The 18,959-nt window shown below is 34.1% G+C and overlaps 5 protein-coding genes across 10 annotated transcripts; 2 read left to right on the top strand and 3 right to left on the bottom strand.

Annotated features, from left to right (window-relative positions):
* Window positions 1–111: 111 nt before the first annotated feature.
* On the bottom strand, window positions 112–910 carry LOC128875643 (MORN repeat-containing protein 4 homolog). Its single transcript, XM_054121399.1, has 4 exons — window positions 848–910; window positions 579–762; window positions 398–507; window positions 112–328 (listed from the first exon to the last, which is right to left on the bottom strand). The coding sequence occupies exons 1-4, from the start codon at window positions 855–857 to the stop codon at window positions 180–182; spliced, it is 453 nt and encodes a 150-aa protein (XP_053977374.1). The 5' UTR covers window positions 858–910; the 3' UTR covers window positions 112–179.
* A 146-nt stretch (window positions 911–1,056) lies between these two features.
* LOC128875622 (MMS19 nucleotide excision repair protein homolog) lies at window positions 1,057–5,023 on the bottom strand. Its single transcript, XM_054121363.1, has 9 exons — window positions 4,698–5,023; window positions 4,286–4,524; window positions 3,831–4,163; window positions 3,156–3,750; window positions 2,798–3,079; window positions 1,992–2,713; window positions 1,652–1,909; window positions 1,427–1,591; window positions 1,057–1,353 (listed from the first exon to the last, which is right to left on the bottom strand). Exons 1-9 carry the CDS (start codon window positions 4,792–4,794, stop codon window positions 1,153–1,155), a joined length of 2,892 nt encoding a protein of 963 aa, XP_053977338.1. The 5' UTR covers window positions 4,795–5,023; the 3' UTR covers window positions 1,057–1,152.
* On the top strand, window positions 4,801–9,693 carry LOC128875640 (ubiquitin domain-containing protein 1). 3 transcript variants are annotated; one of them, XR_008456857.1, is made up of 6 exons: window positions 4,801–4,921; window positions 5,030–5,245; window positions 5,659–6,018; window positions 6,093–6,211; window positions 6,301–6,534; window positions 7,179–9,693. XR_008456857.1 is itself a non-coding variant. In XM_054121396.1 (5 exons), exons 2-5 carry the CDS (start codon window positions 5,164–5,166, stop codon window positions 6,460–6,462), a joined length of 723 nt encoding a protein of 240 aa, XP_053977371.1. In that variant the 5' UTR covers window positions 4,802–4,921; window positions 5,030–5,163; the 3' UTR covers window positions 6,463–9,693. The 3 variants fall into 3 exon arrangements, 1 of the variants encoding a protein (XP_053977371.1); XR_008456856.1 differs by having other exon boundaries at window positions 6,693–9,693; XM_054121396.1 differs by having other exon boundaries at window positions 4,802–4,921; window positions 6,301–9,693.
* Window positions 8,062–11,902, bottom strand: LOC128875634 (cytochrome c oxidase assembly protein COX15 homolog). Of its 4 annotated transcripts, XM_054121379.1 has the most exons (7): window positions 11,616–11,902; window positions 11,384–11,543; window positions 11,171–11,294; window positions 10,829–10,961; window positions 10,635–10,759; window positions 10,135–10,229; window positions 8,062–10,062 (listed from the first exon to the last, which is right to left on the bottom strand). In XM_054121379.1, exons 2-7 carry the CDS (start codon window positions 11,540–11,542, stop codon window positions 9,808–9,810), a joined length of 891 nt encoding a protein of 296 aa, XP_053977354.1. In that variant the 5' UTR covers window position 11,543; window positions 11,616–11,902; the 3' UTR covers window positions 8,062–9,807. The 4 variants fall into 4 exon arrangements, with proteins under 4 accessions (XP_053977354.1, XP_053977351.1, XP_053977352.1 ...); XM_054121376.1 differs by having other exon boundaries at window positions 10,135–10,759; window positions 11,616–11,901; XM_054121377.1 differs by having other exon boundaries at window positions 10,135–10,759; window positions 11,637–11,901.
* A 355-nt stretch (window positions 11,903–12,257) lies between these two features.
* Window positions 12,258–15,037, top strand: LOC128875625 (xaa-Pro aminopeptidase ApepP). Its single transcript, XM_054121367.1, has 6 exons — window positions 12,258–12,714; window positions 12,791–13,915; window positions 13,990–14,316; window positions 14,384–14,514; window positions 14,587–14,762; window positions 14,828–15,037. Exons 2-6 carry the CDS (start codon window positions 12,801–12,803, stop codon window positions 14,948–14,950), a joined length of 1,872 nt encoding a protein of 623 aa, XP_053977342.1. The 5' UTR covers window positions 12,258–12,714; window positions 12,791–12,800; the 3' UTR covers window positions 14,951–15,037.
* Window positions 15,038–18,959: the final 3,922 nt, after the last annotated feature.

Here is an 18,959-nt window from a genome sequence, read left to right as displayed (position 1 = left end):
CATATTAATTCAATATTTATTACTTATTTCATTTTGAATACCGATTAATAAGTTTAGCCCTTGAGAAAGAGTAATGCTGTTTATAGAGTTGGTAAATAAAATAACAACATGAAATGTTACACAATTTTATTAAGATCCGATACTACTGATTTTTGCATCACTTATTTTATGTCTAATATTTAACTGCATTGGGCACGTGCCATCATTGAAATCTTCTGTGCCTTTTGTACTATCTCTGGACAATGCCTACGACGTACAAGTTTACAATCTTGAAAGAAACCCTCATTTCTAGGAAATCCATGAGATCCATCGGAATAAGTGACCAATCCTTGATATAAAATTATAAACAGTTTACAAGTGCTGTGTAAGACTATATATATGCTAATACTTTACATACCTAAACCCCATACACGGCCACCACGAAATTCTCCTTCAAATTTCATACCATCAGATCTCCAAAATACACCATGGCCATGAAACCACCCTTGCATAAATTCACCTTCGTATCTGATTCATGAACAACATTAAAAATTTGATAATTATATAACCGAAAAGACCTATCTGATAATAACATTTACTTTGCTCCATCTGGAAACACTATGACTCCTAAACCAGAATACAATCCATTTTGAAAACTGCCGTCATAACGTGTTCCGTCAGGAAGAAGCAAAGAACCAGCACCATGTTTTAATCCTTTCCCATTCCAGTCTCCGATATATTTTGTGCCATCTTCGTATTTATACGCACCATTTTTTACCACACCTACAAATAAATTCTCTTGTACAAATTTGTAATTTTTTAACTATGGCACAGTTTTTGCACAATCTGTAAACTAATACAGTCTTACCATCACCCATGCTTCTGGTATACTAAAAGCATTTCAGGTTTCAATCCTATTACAGAAATCAATTCTTTATTCAATTATGTACATTATGTACAATATAGCATGGATACAATATAATGAATCTTACTTTCTATACTGCTACATGCAAATCTAGTTTAGCAAAGAAGATCATGGTTTTTTATATTTATAAACGGGCACGTATAGTTCGCGTTTTGTATAAACGTTAAAAAATAAAAATAAATGTCTGTATTTATAAATTATATAATATTTTATTTGTAACTAATTTAATTTCGTTTAAAATAAACAGATCATTGTTCTGCGATTCCTCCTGGTGCGCCAACTAAGAACCATTGTGTTCTTGCTTTTGTTGCAGCTTTTCGGACCAAACGTTTTCGATCGTCAATTGAAACTGCTAATTTTTCTAATACATCTTGCTTGTATGTATTAATTAAAACCGTCGGATAATTGCAATAATTTGTTAAACATTCTAAAGCTGCAATTCGGACTCTCTGAAAAATGTTACGGTATAAAAAGCGTAAAAGAATGCGGTAAATAGTACTAAGAAATTTTGTAAAATATTACCATTGTTCTATAGCTGGACAACTGAAAAAATCTTGGGATAAAACATTGTGCTTTATCACAGAAAATAGGGTGTTTAGCCTCTAATAAAACTTGCAATGTTATTAACGTTGAAAAAACTAATTGTTCGTTATCGAGTGTCAAAGTTTCTATCAAAAGAGGAACCAACTGGAAAAGTATTTATCGTTAAAACAAACTGTAATAGTTAAATTAATATTTAATAAGTACCTTTGTTAAGTGCATAAATAGAAGGTCCATAGGTACTTCCTCTAATAGATGTACTAATGCAGTCAAATAGTTTTGCCTGGATAAATTCTCAAATTCGTAATTTTTTTTTATTAAGTGTTCAAATACTCTTTGTTTATAAAAGATTTTGATATTACAAAAATTTTCTTCCACTAAAACATCCTCATGTTTATTCGTTAGTAGTTTATATTCCTGCGCGATATGTTGTCCTACTTGATCGTGTTTGAAAATATTTGAAAGCTATAAAGACAATATATTTAAGAAATGTTAATTATTAGACGCATATTGTGTTAAAAAAATTTGGCAGTAAATTATTACATACCTCGTTCAGAAAGTTTTCAACATTTCCCGAACCTTTCGTAATTATGGCCTTTGTTAACCAAATTTGCAAAGAAGCTGATGCTTTCTTTACTTCGATGCTAATGTTTGACTCCAGATTATTATTTATTTTTTCTTTAAAATATAACAAAACATGTTGAAAGCATTCATTATCGTCATTCATTTTGTTTAGTATAACAGCAATGAATTTACTCGTTATACATCTTATATTCGAATAACTGTTGTTTAGTGCTAAATTATACAAATTTTCTAACAAACTCAAATTTATTGTTAGATCAACATTTGGTCGTAAGGGAATGAAGATATTCATTATTAACGCAGCATTAGTTTCCGAAATCTTTTCACTTAATACTGGAGCGTATTTGTTGATAATCTTTTGCTGTTCCTCAACTGTTAGATTTCTTACAATTAAACGGCAAATACATAAAATTAGATGTAATCTCTGATCCGTAGGATCAATATTAAATGCAACCAATTTCTCAATAATATTACATTCATTATGCAGATAATGTTGAACATCATAGTCAATGCTTTTTGTAGCAACTAGCCTGTGAAGACACGTTAAAGCGGTAAAGCTTATTTCAAAATTTACGGCATTTGTCTGTGATACAACACGTGGAAGAACTTCAATACCTAATTCATATGTTTTAGCAACAGCTGCTAGTACTTCCAGTTTACGAACTTGTACTTCTACCTTTCCTTTATCTGAAACATTCAAAATATCATACATATATATTTTAAAGTCAGACACGTTCAAATATATTACGAAATCTAACTCTATCAATTTACCAGTATCTAATTGAAATCTTTCTTGTACCAAAGCTGATATGTCACGCGGATATAAGGTGGCAAAAGTTAAAATAGATGTATGGCAAATTGTCCTTATTTCATTACAGCCCATTTCAATAAGATTACAAATTTTATCGTAAAGTGATTTTCGATGTACTTCATTCAAATACATTTTTTGTATTGTTAACCCAACTAACAATCTTGATTGTAATTCTGTATGCTGTATCGAGAGGTCATTTAAATATAATTGTGGTACATCTGTCCATGATAGTTCTGGAACACCTATACCAAATATTGTTTTATATTTTAGATATTTTCCACGAATGAATATCTTGAAATGTATAAAATATATATTTACTCTTGATATTAAATTCATGATCGCAACTAATTTTAATAAAATTGTTTAATGTTTCTATTAAAATAACTTTATCAATTACTGAAGTTTTGGTGGAATATTGGCCAAGACATAGTGGTATTATTATTTTCAACACCTGTACACATGATGCTTTGTTAACTGTTGCTACGCATTCTAGCAATTTCACAGCTGGCCTGAATAAACTAAGTTGTAAATCGTACAAGGAAGACTTTGTATCGGTGATTATGTTATCAATAAAATTTTCACAGAGCTTGGAATCATTTGATATAACATCAATTATAGACATGATTGCTTTCAAACTTGCATTTTTCAATTCTATGTCTCCGCCAGACATAATTTCTTTTCTCAAAACAGACCATATCTCAGTTAAATGTGGTTGAAGGCCTTTTATGCCAAATGTTTGTACACTATTGGACAAAAGTTTCAAAGAATCGAATTTGGCAACTTTAAGATTGGAGACCAATTTATCAAGTACAAGAGGTATACAAAACTCAGCAAATTGTGGTATAGCATAAAGACAAGGCGCTAGTTTTTCTGCCAAATCATCACGCGTTATTCCTACTCCTTCTGATCCAGACTGAAAAATGTCAAGTCAAATTACAATTTATATTCATAAAATGGCAAACAGTTAAAATCTTGATTGATTGATGTAATTACAGGATTGAAGTCAACTGGAAAGTAACATGCAATGACTTCAAACATTTCTTCGGTTAAGTGGCCTAATGAAAATTCTTTCATAAAATGTGGAAGTATGCTAAATAACAGCATAAGATTTCTAGGATCCCGTTCTCCATCGATAGAACTAATAACTCCGTAGACAAAGTCTGGCCCCATGACTTTCAAGTCCTCTACTCTATTTTGTAACAACGTTGTAAATATTAAATATATATTACAACGATCAGGCAATAATTGTGATTGGCATTGCACATTTTCAAAGAAAACTCTAAACAAACGTTCGGGCGAATCTTGAGGCAAGTATTTCATCTGAACCTAAAACAACAGTATAGCATTATGTAATTATTATTTGCACAAATATGCAGAGAATCCTTAGAAATCGCAACTTATTTAACAAGAACAAGAATTGTAACCACAAAATGTAGCAGAACACTTACAATTGCCAAAATTCCTCTTAATACTGCTGGTATGATGCTATGGTGATCCTTGAGTCTATCACAATAAAATGTTATTATAAAGTGCAATTCAGCCTCGTTCAAATAATCTTTAGGCAATTGTGACAAAATAGAAGACAATGCATCAATGCCCTTCTCCCGTGTTCTGGCATCTTTGTCAGTTACAAAAGGTCCAAGTTCTTCTACAACTGTTGAAAGCTTCATATGTCCAGATTGTATTTCTAAATAAATAAAAATGTTTCAATTTTCTACTTTAATTCAAATAAATTGTAATCAGTTCTGATACATTACAAACAAGCTTTATCTCAGTGTATGGTCAGTTTTTATTCTTTTTAAGCATCAAGGCCAATCATCTGCATGCATAGACATTACAATTATGGTAATTAATACACACCTGTGGCGATCTCTTGGCATGTCGCATTCAGTGTTTCGTTCTCTTTGAAAGCAGTAAGAAATCTTTCTTTAGAAACTGTACTTGCAAGAGAAGCCATCGCAAATCATGCCTTCTTGCTGGGTTACTTAACCTCAGCGTGACAATAAAATATACCTTTATCGAACTTTTACTATTATTGATTTCACTGTGAATTATTAGATACAATTCAAGCAGAGTGTCTGAATGTAATTGTTGCGTCACATGTAACATGTATCAGTGAAATATTTATTACCGAACTGTTTGTGTGTGTATATAGTTTGTTTTATCCATTTACGTGCGCGTGAATGTTTCAGGTTAAGTCACTGAAGATTCGATTAGAGCGCCTCTTATGGTACCGATTCGTAATTTAGTGGATAAGATGGACGAAAATGGCATGCGAGGTGTTGTTAAATTTCAGTGAAATGTTTGGTCACTCCAGCCGCCTAGGATGGGAGGCTGCATAGGTATAACGAGGGCAAGAAACGCCTCTGTCGACGACACTACAGGAAATTCGACGAGGGTAAATTCAGGTAAAAATTTGATCAAGTTTAAATGCGTAGAAATGCGATCAACAGCAGGCTAACCTTGAAGACACTTCAGCTTTTCCCTTACCTTCGTACCTAGCATTTACTACGTGTTATGACTCGATATTTACACATTATTTCTTACATGGTAGGTCAAGTAATTAATCGTCTCCGCATTTACGATGATTATTCATTAGCAATATCGAACGTAATATTCTTCATGTAATTCATTTATTGCTTCGATTTCTTCTCAGTAAATATTCGCATTTCAGGATTGTTTATCATTTTGCTGAAACTTAAAATTAAAAATAGTACACTGTAATAGGACAAAATAAATTTGTGTTTTGACACGACTATTCCAAATTTTGTCAATTTTTGATGCACTTTTGTTACTGTAAAGATATGTTTTATTTATACAGGAAATTCTAGAAAAAATCATCCGCTATGTCACGAAGTCATTAGGTGGAAGTCAGATGTACCTTTGACAGAGGGTCAACTCAGAAGTAAAAGGGATGAATTTTGGGATACAGCACCTGCATTTGATGGCCGTAAAGAGATATGGGATGCATTAAGAGCTGGTGCAACTGCAGCAGAAGCTCAAGATTATCAACTAGCACAAGCTATATTAGATGGGGCTAATGTATCTGTGCCTAATGGCTTTTTAACAGAATGTTATGACGAGTTAGGAACCAGATATCAAGTCCCTATTTACTGCTTATCGTATCCTATTAATATTGTAAAAGAAGACAGTGGAAGAGATTCTCCCGCTGATTGTTCAGGTAATATAATAAAGATTGTTAGAGAAAATTTTAATTTTTAAGATAGTAACAGAAATTATATCAATTATTTACAGAACCTGTTGATAGTGGTGTCGAACAGACATTAAAACTCAGATTATCAACTACATTAGGTGAAGTTAAATTACCTGTTTACAGCAAAGACACTATTGCTACTGCTAAAAAGAAATTGCAGGTTTGTATGGGATTCTTTATATTAATAGAATATATAGTAACAAAGCTTCGTAATTTAATTCTTTTTTCTTTCTATAACTGTATTAATAGAGTCAGGAGGGTTTGGAGCCATCTCGTCAAAGGTGGTTTTTTGGTGGCAAATTATTAGGTGATAAAATGCATATAGAAGAAGCAAAAATACAACCAGGTTATGTTATACAAGTAATTGTGAATCCAGAAAAAGTGGATGACAGTCCAATGAAAACAAGCTGAACTAATGTATACGTAAGATACGAGTCATACTGAACCAACCTTTCTAATAAGCACTATCTTACACATGTTCAAGTAAGAATACATTTTTTTTTAATTTTATATCATGTCATTGTTAAGGATAGAGCAGCAATTCTTGAAGTAATTTTTTACAATAAACTGCACTTACAACGTATTTTTCGTAATATACGTAAATGTTATAAGAACTGAATACTATTGCGTTTAAATTGTAGGTTGTGATTATTTAATTTTCGTTAATTTATACTAGATCAAAAGAAAAATACTTCAGAGTGATAACCTCGTATGAGAATACGCTATTAGGGAATTTTGATTCAAATTTATGATTGGTTTAAAATTTAACATATATAAAGAGAAAAAAAGAAGAAAATTGGTTTGGAAATAACATTTAATTCATATTTTGAAAAAGGTTATACTCTAATCCTGATATTGTCAAACTTATTTGTTACTACCAACGAAGGTGCTGGTGCTGTAACACTCGGAAAACCAAGTATACATATAGAAAATTATTCTATGCTGCTTATTGAACCATGTTGCATAATTATATAATGTAAGAAATAAGTCGTACACTTAAAGAAGATTGTAATAATAAATAAGAGAATTACATAAATATTGAATATAAAAAAACATCAATGGACAATAGCGAGAAAGGAACAAGATATATGCTGCTTGTTATGACGCATTTTTTCTCATTTTTTTAGATTCCACTTTGAAAGTTTTTAAAATGCAAGGTAAATATTTATGATTTTTATTCAGATCAAATTAATAGGGGCGGTTACTAATATTTTATGTCACTTTTGCATAATATATAGGAGATAAAATTCTTTTGATACTTTGTTTTTGACTTGGTTCTTTAAATTTTTGTAAACAAACAGCGAGTGTTTATAGGTCGTAAGTTTGCATTATTTGATTAGAGTATATGTTCTTTTTAGGCCTATCGATGGCCTAAAAGCTACGATTCCTTCCTGTAAGTACTAATAGGATATCAAATAAGGTCTTCACAGCCGAATAATGCACAGAGAAGAAAACATAAGACTAATATTGAATTGCATGTGGTGCAGAATGTATAATTTTTACACAATTTTATCTGCACAATCGTCTTCACGTCTGTGTTATTTGTGCTTATGATAAAAGTGTTGACACAATAAAAACAGTACTACTAGTTCAATTTTAAATGGCACTTAATTCTTACTTCTGCTCCACATGTTGCACGAAAAAAATTGTCTAAAGTATAACTATACAAAAATGGCATATTGTGCGTGTGAATTTATTGACTGTACTAACACGGCGGTGATAAAGGTTTGTTTCTTATATGCATTGATCATAAAATTATAATATATAGTATTGCGTGTGGGTGTATGTATAATACATAATATATAGAGTATATATGTATACAGATACATATATCAGTTCCACTATTCTCAATTCGAGTGACAAAACAAAAATATTTAATCTTATAAATAACTTATTTATAAATCGGGTAATCACGTGCAAAATGACTGGAAGCAGTCGTTAAAAATATGAACATAAAAGTGTATAAAACCCTGTTCATATAAAAAACGAAATTTAAATTAATTACGATGCATTTCTTTATATATATATATATATACATATATATGTATATATTATAAATAATGGTGCAAATAAAATAGCACTTGTCAGTCTAAAAATTTAAGAGTTCCACATACATATACCATTCTTCTATCTCTCTGCTAGATCGTTGTGTTCAAGAGCTGTAACTTTATACAAAGGAACAAACTTTTTTGTACAATAATCTGTAATGATGCATCAATGGTATGCAATTAAAAGATACTTTTGGTTTGATCAAGCATGTGATTTCTTTAGTAAAACAGTAAAGCTGTTTAAAGTATTATTTTACGTGTTCTTTAAGTTCATAAATATCGAAATAGTAATTTCGCATTTATGGAAAAGACATTCGTTACCGAATGGTTCAGTAATGTCAGTCATCGATTTTCATAAAATTGATATAGAACGATAGGTCTAGACCTTGTGATACTTTAATACATTCGATTTTCGTAGGAATAGACTTATCAGCCAATACTGATTTTATTGAAGTCGACGACAGTTATTACTAACCTTTCCCTTGTAAGACATAAGATTCTCAATGGAATAACAAATTCTATCAGACTGATATTAGTTTTGCGATATAGGATTTGGGTTATTTGCAATATAGAAAAGAGACTGCATTAAGTTCTTTTTGATTGATATTCAGACAGTACAGAAACATTACATATTTTGTGCATAGTACCAAGTAAATTATAAATCCCTTATACGAATCTATACGAACCTTTCTATATAAATGTTGTGTTTCTTTTTTTAAGTGGTGTAATTTCTATTTGTATGAATGATAAAAAACATTTTCCTTTAATACTCATATCCATGTAATGTTGAATAAAAATGTGATTAGGCACAATTGCCATACAAGAAAATGAAAATAAGTGTAAATAAAGAGCATTACAATAACGGAAGTGCAATTCAAAACGCCTAATAAATATTGCTGCTGCTTAATATTAATGTTGCTATGTTGGACCAATGCATACAAGGCGTTTTAGAAAAAAAGAAATCAAAGAATGACTGATTGGAGATTAGGTAGAACAACTGCCAATAAAATAAAGCGGAATTCACTGTGTTGCTAATCAGAGGTTATTAGGAGATATGATATTATAAAAAAAAACCTTTTAGAATGTTAACAAAAATATTATTGTAATTAGGTAGCAATTATCAATTAAGCAGGGTTTACACATTTTTTAAACTAATTGAATATTACTATTGAACTGTTTAATATTACTTACCAAAGCTGATTTTTGAAATTAGATGCCGATACTAACATCATTTAATATTTGATATATGCCTAAGCACAAAAAAACCAAATGATGTTAGCAGTCAGTTTATTTCAATTCTCAGATTGGATATATAATCCAGTCAAGTTCATAAAATGTAATCCTAATGAATTATAAAAAGAGTGAAAATGCTACACACATTACATGATTTGTTTACTATTATTTTAGGATAGGTATTTATTTGTTCTTTATAAATATGAAATTAAATATACTTACAAAACAATGTGAAATTACTTAAACTTTGATATTCTGGTTGTAGCTATATTACTTTAAAGTACACACGTGTAAATTAATTTCTATGAATATTGATTATTATAACTTAATGCATTGTCAAATAAAGCATAATGTTGTGGAAGTGTTATAATATTCACCTATCAGTTCCTAATTTGTACCAAATAACATAGTTTTATACAACACATTATATATTTTTGTAATGAATGAAACATGTTTATTACATTTATTTGTAACTTCATTTAACAATGTATTTTAAATACTTTAGTTCATGACACAGCCAAATCATTGTACTTAAAACAAGAAGACTACCAGACTGATGAGTTGCAGCTAATGCCAGAGGTACATGGTGCAATAATGTTGAAATTCCTAATAATACTTGTAAATAGCCGGCACAAAGGACGGCTGCTATTGCTTTTTTTGCATTGCCAGGAAGTCTATGATTACGAGATGCTATCCCAATACAAGTTATCAACGATAAAGTGACAATGCCCTATAAAAAAAAAAGGTAAATTATAATATTGGTGATGCATCATTCAGTTCTAATTTTATTTTAAGAACATACCAAAAGTCTATGATCAAATTGTACAGCAGTTGGATTTTCAGTAAAATTTTTCCACGTTGGTGATATCGCAAGTAGGTCATCCGGTAACCATTTATCTGCCATTTTTGGAAATGTATTATAAATAAGACCCGCATCCATTCCTGCTACGAAAGCTCCAGACATAGCAGTAAGAAAGACTATTCCTTTTGTTGAATGAACTAACATTCTAAATCTTTTTAACTTCTGTTTTACAACATTAATTTCAATACTTGAAGTATTCAGGCTTAATGATTGAGCGGGAATTAAATGATCCAAAGCATTATACAGAAATCCTGTATATATAATGAATGCCATTCCCAAATGCGCCGCTAAGCGATATTGCGAGACACGAGGAACGTCTGATGGCTCCGTGAAGCGATTTTCCAAACCAGATTTAACCATGTACCAACCCATAAGTCCTTGTAAACCAATTAACAATCCCAGAATGGATACTCTAGTTTTCATTCCTGGCTTCAGCATACCTTTTGCCCAAAAGTAGGCTGCTGGAACTATGAATACAGCACCTATCAAACGTCCCCACATTCTGTGTAAATATTCCATCCACCAGATGCGTTTAAATTCTTCCAGTGTCATGTTTCGATTGGTTCTACAATAGAAATTTATGAACAAATAATAATTTTATAATATTTGTAATCGCTGTGTTGTTAACCCATACATTTTGTATTCAGGAAACTGTTTGTATCGTTCGAATTCTGCATGCCATTGTCTATCAGAGGTAGGTAGTTTTTCACCAAGTAGTTTCCAAGTAACCATGGATAAGCCAGATTCTGTAAGCCTTGTCACACCTCCTAAGTACATAGGAAAGGAGAAATAATTTATTGAGCATTCTTTGAATACATTTTATTCATATGCTATTTTATAAGAACTTAAATATTTATTGTATATAATAGCTTAAAAAGAGGTAAAGATAAAGATAATTATTTTCCATAAGTTTTATCTACAACCATTTTTACAATAGTACAAATAGAGTAATAGAATAAAAAGTAAACAGTTATACCTAAAACTACAGCTATAAATACCATGCTGCCGCAAGTTAACATCCATTTTCCTACAATTTTATCTGATTTTTTACTTGACTTTGTTGCGAAACTTAAAGCTATATTTCCTTGTTTAAACAAATCCTAAAACCAATGTTAAATAGTTCAAACTTATTTTAACTTATACATTTTACCATACGTTAATTTAAATTTATAAATTATTTGCATGATACCTTATGTAAATAAATGGAACCTCTTTTCATTAACAGAAATGCTTTATTTGTAATTCCAGGTTTGAGAATACATGTATGTAAACTTTGCCGAATTGGTAAAAATCTTGCTGTATTGTTTCTTCCAATTATCGAGGCACAATATTTCGTCAAATTAAACATGCTAAAACAATTTTTAATTTTTAAACAATTATCTCAATTATACATTCACTTTAGAACACAATCGTATATGTACTTATTTATGTTATATTTTTACTTTCAGTGATAATATTTTTACGTTCTTCTCAATAATACACTATAAACAAACAGTGATATCCACTTCATATCACATATTTTCACTAACTTAATACCTAAACGTAGATAAAATAAGAACTTATTGCAAAGTTAAACAATACGCTCTATCATTTCTTTTAATCCCTCAATTACATATCATCCCAATCAACACTAATTACAAACATATAATTGCATACACGTGTTTGTTAATTTTGACCGTATAAGGAAAGGCCAGTGCTCACTAAGCCGCTCAGTGAGCAGATTTTAATATCAGTGACGCCATCGGTGAGAAAACGCTCAAGTTTATAGGGAAAATAGTTCCCACTTTCTCTGATAGATGGCGAAACTAACTAAAGGGTCGATATTTATTGTTGCATTAAATAATTATTCATATAAATTATAAATTTGGCATATTAACTAATATATTGTAGTGTTATAAAACAAAGAAGCGTAGTAATTATGCATTTAATGAGAAATAAAAAAAAAAGATATTGGTGACGCTATCTTACAGAAACGGTGAAAACTATTTTCGCGCCACTGGTATTAAAATCTGCTCACTGAGCGGCTTAGTGAGCAATGACTTTTTTGGATGCACAATGCAACCAATTTATACGCAAAGTTCCTATGAAATGTGGTTTCGTTTTGAAATACACACTGACAATAATTAATATTACCTATTTTTAGCAAATTATGAATACAAGTTATTCATTCATAAATGCAATTTATTCCAATATATTTATATATATTTTCAGTTTGCTAAATATTGGGAAAAAAATGTCATCTTAACCCCAAGTAAGAGTATTGTCGCATTGTCGGTATCTAAAACGTGGTTCATTCGATTTTGAAATCTAATTATCGTAGTAAATGGAAACTCAATAGTTGTAATAAACGGAAGAATGTTTAGTTGTTCGATGTTTTCTTAGTATATCTGATAAGATTATCTTATTATGATAAGGTGTACAATGTTACAATCGTAAGTACTTGAGACAAAGAGGTTGACATTTTACGTGTGACAATTTTTATTCTTAATTGAACTGAAATAATTTAGAAGAACTGCTCAGGTAAATACTAACACTGCTCGTTATATAGAAATAAAGGAATATTGCTAGGATATTATTAAGAAATTTGTTATATCAGGAACACCAATATGGCACAAAAGAGTAATGCAATTAAATTAACTAAGCTTCGCCAGTTAATGGAAGCTGTTCAAGTAGGTGGTATTAAAGGGAAAGGTATTCAGGCTTTGATCATAAATTCAAATGATGCTCATCAATCTGAATATTTGAGGGAACGAGACAAAAGAGTTCAATTTATTAGTGGTTTTAGCGGTTCTTTTGGAACTGCAATTATTACACCAAATAAAGCTTTGCTTTGGACAGATGGAAGATATTATGTGCAAGCTTTGGCAGAGTTTGATCCACAAGGGGCATGGACACTTATGAGAGAAGGTTTATTAGACACTCCAACAAGAGCTGCATGGTTGGTTTCTAATTTACCACCTAAATCCACTGTTGGTGCAGATTCTAATTTAATGAGTTATACAGAATGGGCTGTCTTGCACACTAGTTTAAATGCTGCTGGCCACTGTTTGATGCCGCTTGAAGAAAATTTAATCGATAAAGTTTGGGGCACAGAACAACCTCTTGCTACGGGTAATATTATTTTACCACACCCATTGCAGTTTTCAGGATGTACTGTAAAAGAAAAAGTAAGGCTTTGCAGAAAAGAAATGAATAAGAATAAAGCAAAAGCACTTGTGGTCACAGCTTTGGATGAAGTAGCATACATTTTGAATTTAAGGGGATCCGATATACCTTATAATCCTGTTTTCTTTGCTTATGTCATTCTTACATTAGATGATTTACATTTGTTTATCGATAAGAGCAGATTAAGCGAGGAAGCTCAACAGCAGTTAACAGGGGAAGGGGTAAATATAGTTTATCACTCGTACGAAGATGTACACACATTTTTGAAGCAAACTGCAAGTTCATGTACTAATAATGAAAAAATATGGATAAGCAATGGTTCCAGCTATGCTTTACATACTGATTGTGGGGAAGCAAAAAAACACACTGCTATTACATTGATAAACGTTATGAAAGCTATAAAAAATAATGTTGAAATAGAAGGGATGAAGGCAGCACATATACGAGATGCAGTGGCACTTGTAAAATATTTTGGTTGGTTGGAAAATCAAATCAAGAGTAACAAAGAAATTGTTACGGAAGTGTCGGGAGCGACGCAACTTGAAAAATTTAGGCAGTAAGAAAATTTGCATGTAAACATATAAAAATTGGATACAACAAACATTAGTTATAATATATAATATTCAAAAGGGAACAGGAACATTTCGTCGGACTCAGTTTTCCAACGATATCTTCTGTTGGGCCTCATGGAGCAATAATTCATTACCTACCAACATCAAAGACAGATGTACCAATTACAAGCAAGGAACTTTATCTTTGCGATTCTGGTGCTCAATACAAAGATGGAACTACCGACGTTACTAGGACATTGCATTTTGGTAATCCAACAGATTTTGAGCGTGAATGTTTCACAAGGGTATTCAAGGGCCAGTGTCATCTTTCATCTGCTATTTTTCCTTTAATGATACAAGGAAATTATCTTGATACGCTTGCTCGTGAAAATTTATGGAGCATTGGGTAGATATATTTTTTTCCTTATAAAATGGAAAATACTATTTATTTATATTTCAATGTACAATTACAGCCTTAATTATCTTCATGGTACTGGACACGGAGTAGGTTCGTACCTAAATGTTCACGAAGATCCTATCGGTATTTCTTGGAGACCATATCCAGATGATCCAGGTTTACAGCCTGGGATGTTTCTTTCAAATGGTATAAAATATAAAAAGTATCGATGTTTACATTATACATATACACTATTAATATAATTAATCTTATAATTAGAACCGGGATACTACGAAGACGAAAAATTTGGCATTAGACTCGAAAACATAGAATTGGTAGTAAAGGCAAATACTCGTTATAATCACAAGAATCGTGGTTTTCTTACTTTTGAAACTGTTACACTGGTCCCTATACAGACCAAATTACTTGATGTTTCTTTATTAACAGAGAACGAGGTATGTATTCGACTTGGTTTCTATATTTTGATTATTTTTAAATAATAAATCGTAATTTGTTTCAGATCGAATATTTGAATAATTACCATGCAAGGTGTTTAAATGTTTTGAGTCCGTTGTTACAGGGTTCAGAAAATGCAGAAGCACTCCACTGGTTGGAAAAAGAAACTCGACCAATTTCAAAATAACAATTACTTTGAAAACCTAAATCCTCCAAAAACACTAAATTTTTATTTTTTACAATAACAATACGTAATAAACTGTTTATACAATTACTTTCTTCCCAATTAACTTTGCTGTACTTGAAACTTGTATATACTACGTACTCGTCGATAACCTAGCTTGTATTCGACAAGACTAATCTCTATCGATTCCACAACAAATTTTAAAACGAATTAAAACGAGCTCGTAAAAGGAACCGAAAAATCTTATTCCTGTACTCGCATGATAGTCTTTACATCGTTACTAATGATAATACCACGAATACTATATCGAACTTAACCTCGCTGACATAACCACTTGTTTTCGTGCGTCACTCGCAATTCTCAATGCATTCGTTATATATATATTTATACTACATATAATGGTACAAGTTGTACATTCAAGAAATCGAGTATCTCTGAAACTATTAATTTTCGAACATATATTTATAAAAGCTAATGTGTTTTTCTTTTTTTAACGAGTTCGAAACTAATTTAATTTGTACGCATAACTCTGAAGCACTCTGTACAGTTGATGTTTGTCGAAAACTTATGCATCAAAGGATTCTGTTTGTTTTAATTTAGTCACAACGAAGTATGTAAACACATTTCATTCAGTTTAGAAACACGTAAATAGGTAAGTAAATATCGGTTGCCGCATCAATTGAATTCTTCCCACGCGAAGAAAGCGCATACGTTAAGAAGTAAGAACTTGTGCTATCTATTGGCGCGTTATCGAACTCTTTAGTGGAGATTAATCGGAAAGAGCAAAGAGTTTTCGCGGGCGAACTACGTTTGCGCATCGATATATGCATATGTTTATGTGTATGCACACGTACACGTACATTGGTACTTATTTTTTTAAATCGTTTGAAGCACCGAGGGTTCGCGTGGGTAAATCGGTGAAAGGTGTTCGATTCTGAAATGGTTGGAACTGGTCAGTCATCGGTAAAGCATAAAATTGCGACAGAAGACAGAAGAAAGCCGACGCGAGCGCACATGCGCGCTACGTTACTGCATTTTATGAATGGATGAGCGAAGTGAATGAACGAACGTCAGCTGGGTAGGTTCGGTACACACACGTATACGCCCACACACGTAGAAGAAACCTGACACGTTACGAATGTCCGCAAAATAGGGAGGGCATGCATTCACAAATCAAAGATCCTGCATTTTACGAATCCTCTTTGAAGAATATCATTTTCCGGGTACAGGGAACGTGTTAGAAATATAAATATAACCGAGACATACGATTAAAACCATTAATCGGTCTAACGTTACATCGACTATTCATAAATTTTTGTGTAAAGTAAACGTCATAGTTCTGTACGCAAACATATCCTAAACAGGTTCACGGTATGCAGTCCGATACCAATGCTATTGGCAAACGCAAACTAGCGAGATATAGTCTGTAACAAGATTTCCTACACTAATTCTCGGTCAAGTGCACGCGTACCTAATGGATCTTCGATGTTATTCTTGAAAACGAAGGTTTACCCGCGAAGGCTTTATTCTGCGCTTGGAGTTACCTCTTCGCGAATCACTATCTTCATTATTGGTATTTAACTTAACGTTTGGTATTTTCGATAAAAAATAGATTGTACTAAAGATCGGTAGAGATTTCTGGGGAGTGCGTGTTCGCGTATTTGGTAGAACCTACATAAAGGCGTGTACTTTGCGAAATGATTTTTGTCGAATACCGAACCAAACAGATCGACTGATTTACCCTAGGATAGTGTGATCGAAACAATATATGCTTTACCATCAACAACCAGCCGACGTTTATCCAACCTATATCCGTACACACGGTTAATCTCATTATCGTATCTTTCTCTGACCCCGGTCGCCACGGGCGCGAATCAAACGTTGCAAGCACGATAAAAATAACGTCGGTCGATCAGCGTGGAATTCCAAAAATAAACCGCAACGAAACGAACTCTATTTTCGTAGCGCCTTTAGCATCCCCCTGTTACAAAGTGGTGGAAACGCTGGCGAACATGCGACGCACGTACGTACAGGGTGCAGGTGTTGCTCGGTTCCATGGATAACTTCACCCCTCCCGGTGGATTACGGCGTCGTCAGAGCCATCAGGAAGAAGCGGGGATGGTGGCGTTGACGGCGGCGGGAGAAGAGGGTCGTCAGGACGCTCTCCCCGGTCTCGAACGGTCAAGGGCAGTGGCGTCGCGTGACGTCATACGGCGCTGCAATGACGCAATCAGTCGCTATGGGCAACCCGACGGCTGACGGTAGCCAGGCAACCCTGTTGTTACCCCTCCGAGCCCGCTTCTCCCTGCGGTGCTCTCGTTTCATCCACCTCGCGATATCGCGCTCTATCCGCACGTGCCGTTCCTCAATGAACCTCCTTCGCTCCTCTACCTTTTCGCCTCTTCCCCGCCGACAGCCACCGCTGTGCATATACGGCAACGCTTTCACGGTCTACCTTGCTTTTACGTGACGTGACCCTAACCCCTAACGAGGACTCTGCTAGCCGGATGCTGTCCGCACACGCGACCCACTCCAACCATTCTTTTCGGACGATCCTCGTTGTTTCTCACAAACAGTATTTTCATCGATATTTAATCCAACTAATAGTTACCAGCGATAGTTATAATTATTCACGAATCATTTAGCATATTGTAAATGTTTACAGTCGTGTCGGTTCGCATGCCCTCGAATAGTCGAATCAAGTTCCCTAATATCTGCCCCATTTAGCGCAACTCCATTCAAAACCACTTCACCCCCTCGCGGCTTACCGAATTGCGTCACAGCGTTACAGGAGATATGAAATACGAGAGCTCCGGTGGCTCGTTATATGCTGCTCTTGCATCGATCTTGCCGGATAACGCGAGAGTAGCAAAAACCGTGAATCAAAGGTAAGACGGAGGGGTTCGCCGGAGGGGTGGTGATGCTGAAAGAGGGTTGCTTTTCATGCTTTTTATACGCGTGTTCGCGTATACGCGCCTTGTTTGTTCACCGCTATCCATCCAACAATTTACATCCTACAAAATCGTAATAGCATCTTGTATCGTTACGTTTGAAAGCTGAGAAGCAAAGAATCGATGAATTCGGACGTTGGTTCAGGACTTGGAATAACGCGGCGCTCGATCCTCGAAAAAGAAAATTGTTCGATTACGATTGTAGGACGCGTTTCGCAGAGCATCTCTGACTGTTTGTGCGTTGGGCGAGATCCAACCCCGGATCGTTTCGATCGGAGTAGCTTCGCTCGAAGCGCAGGGAGCTTGGCGACGGGTCTGGCTGCATCTCGCGTCTGAAAACTTTTAGAGTGATCCCTGCATATATGCGTAGTCGGACACCTACGTGTACGTGTCTATGGAGTCGAGCCACGAGCGAAGCAGCAACAGGTTTAATCGCGTCGGGGTGTGGCTCGCTAGCTGGCTGGCTCAGGCTCGGCTCGGCTCGGTTCGGCTCATTCGGCTGCTCTCCGTCTGATGCTGGTTTATAAGATCGACACTGGGTATCGTTGCGCGGCGCGAATGAAAGCGGAATGCTCGTTTTGCAGCGTCGATGCGCCACTCGTCCGGTGGAACCAGAGGACGAGAACCTGAACACCGGGCTGGAAATTAGAAGAAAAAAAATAATAAAACGGATGCAGTAGCTTTCTCGTTAATCGCGTTTTATCGGTCTTACGCTTCGCGGAAAAAGAGTAGGAATCAAGATTTCCGGTGAAACTTTTTATTTGAAAGAACGCATCGCATACTCGTCACGTTGTTTAATATTCCATTATATCGTGATTATCAGGTGCTTTGTAAATAGATTCGAACAACAAACTTATCCGTCTTATCCATCTTCCTCTTTTCGGAATGCAAACGAGTAAGGTTTTAGGAATCGGAAGTAATTGCTTAGGGGTGTTCGAGGCGCGCGTCGAGGCGGATGCGTGCGCACGATCGGAAGTCGCGTCGTTGCAGCGTAGCCCAGCGGGGAATCAAATTTCACCAACACCTACGATCCACGGCTCGCGAGCGGACATTACTTGAGT

This window comes from Hylaeus volcanicus, chromosome 4 (assembly GCF_026283585.1).
Source record: "Hylaeus volcanicus isolate JK05 chromosome 4, UHH_iyHylVolc1.0_haploid, whole genome shotgun sequence".
NCBI lineage: Eukaryota > Metazoa > Arthropoda > Insecta > Hymenoptera > Colletidae > Hylaeus > Hylaeus volcanicus.
This window is presented reverse-complemented; position numbering and strand designations above follow the sequence as displayed.

Coding starts and splice junctions, on each gene's coding strand:
- LOC128875643 (XM_054121399.1), bottom strand. Junction 508..578: donor GTGTTTCCAGATGGAGCAAA/GTAAATGTTATT, acceptor TTCATGAATCAG/ATACGAAGGTGAATTTATGC. Junction 329..397: donor TGGCCGTGTATGGGGTTTAG/GTATGTAAAGTA, acceptor TTTTATATCAAG/GATTGGTCACTTATTCCGAT.
- LOC128875622 (XM_054121363.1), bottom strand. CDS start 4,794: ATGGCTTCTCTTGCAAGTACAGTTTCTAAAGAAAGATTTCTTACTGCT. Junction 3,080..3,155: donor TCATGAATTTAATATCAAGA/GTAAATATATAT, acceptor TATTTGGTATAG/GTGTTCCAGAACTATCATGG. Junction 1,910..1,991: donor TTGAAAACTTTCTGAACGAG/GTATGTAATAAT, acceptor TTGTCTTTATAG/CTTTCAAATATTTTCAAACA.
- LOC128875640 (XM_054121396.1), top strand. CDS start 5,164: ATGGGAGGCTGCATAGGTATAACGAGGGCAAGAAACGCCTCTGTCGAC. Junction 5,246..5,658: donor TTCGACGAGGGTAAATTCAG/GTAAAAATTTGA, acceptor TTATTTATACAG/GAAATTCTAGAAAAAATCAT. Junction 6,212..6,300: donor CTGCTAAAAAGAAATTGCAG/GTTTGTATGGGA, acceptor CTGTATTAATAG/AGTCAGGAGGGTTTGGAGCC.
- LOC128875634 (XM_054121376.1), bottom strand. CDS start 11,542: ATGTTTAATTTGACGAAATATTGTGCCTCGATAATTGGAAGAAACAAT. Junction 10,962..11,170: donor ATTTATAGCTGTAGTTTTAG/GTATAACTGTTT, acceptor CTATGTACTTAG/GAGGTGTGACAAGGCTTACA. Junction 10,063..10,134: donor AATTTGATCATAGACTTTTG/GTATGTTCTTAA, acceptor TTTTTTTTATAG/GGCATTGTCACTTTATCGTT.
- LOC128875625 (XM_054121367.1), top strand. CDS start 12,801: ATGGCACAAAAGAGTAATGCAATTAAATTAACTAAGCTTCGCCAGTTA. Junction 13,916..13,989: donor CAACTTGAAAAATTTAGGCA/GTAAGAAAATTT, acceptor AATATTCAAAAG/GGAACAGGAACATTTCGTCG. Junction 14,763..14,827: donor CTTTATTAACAGAGAACGAG/GTATGTATTCGA, acceptor AATTTGTTTCAG/ATCGAATATTTGAATAATTA.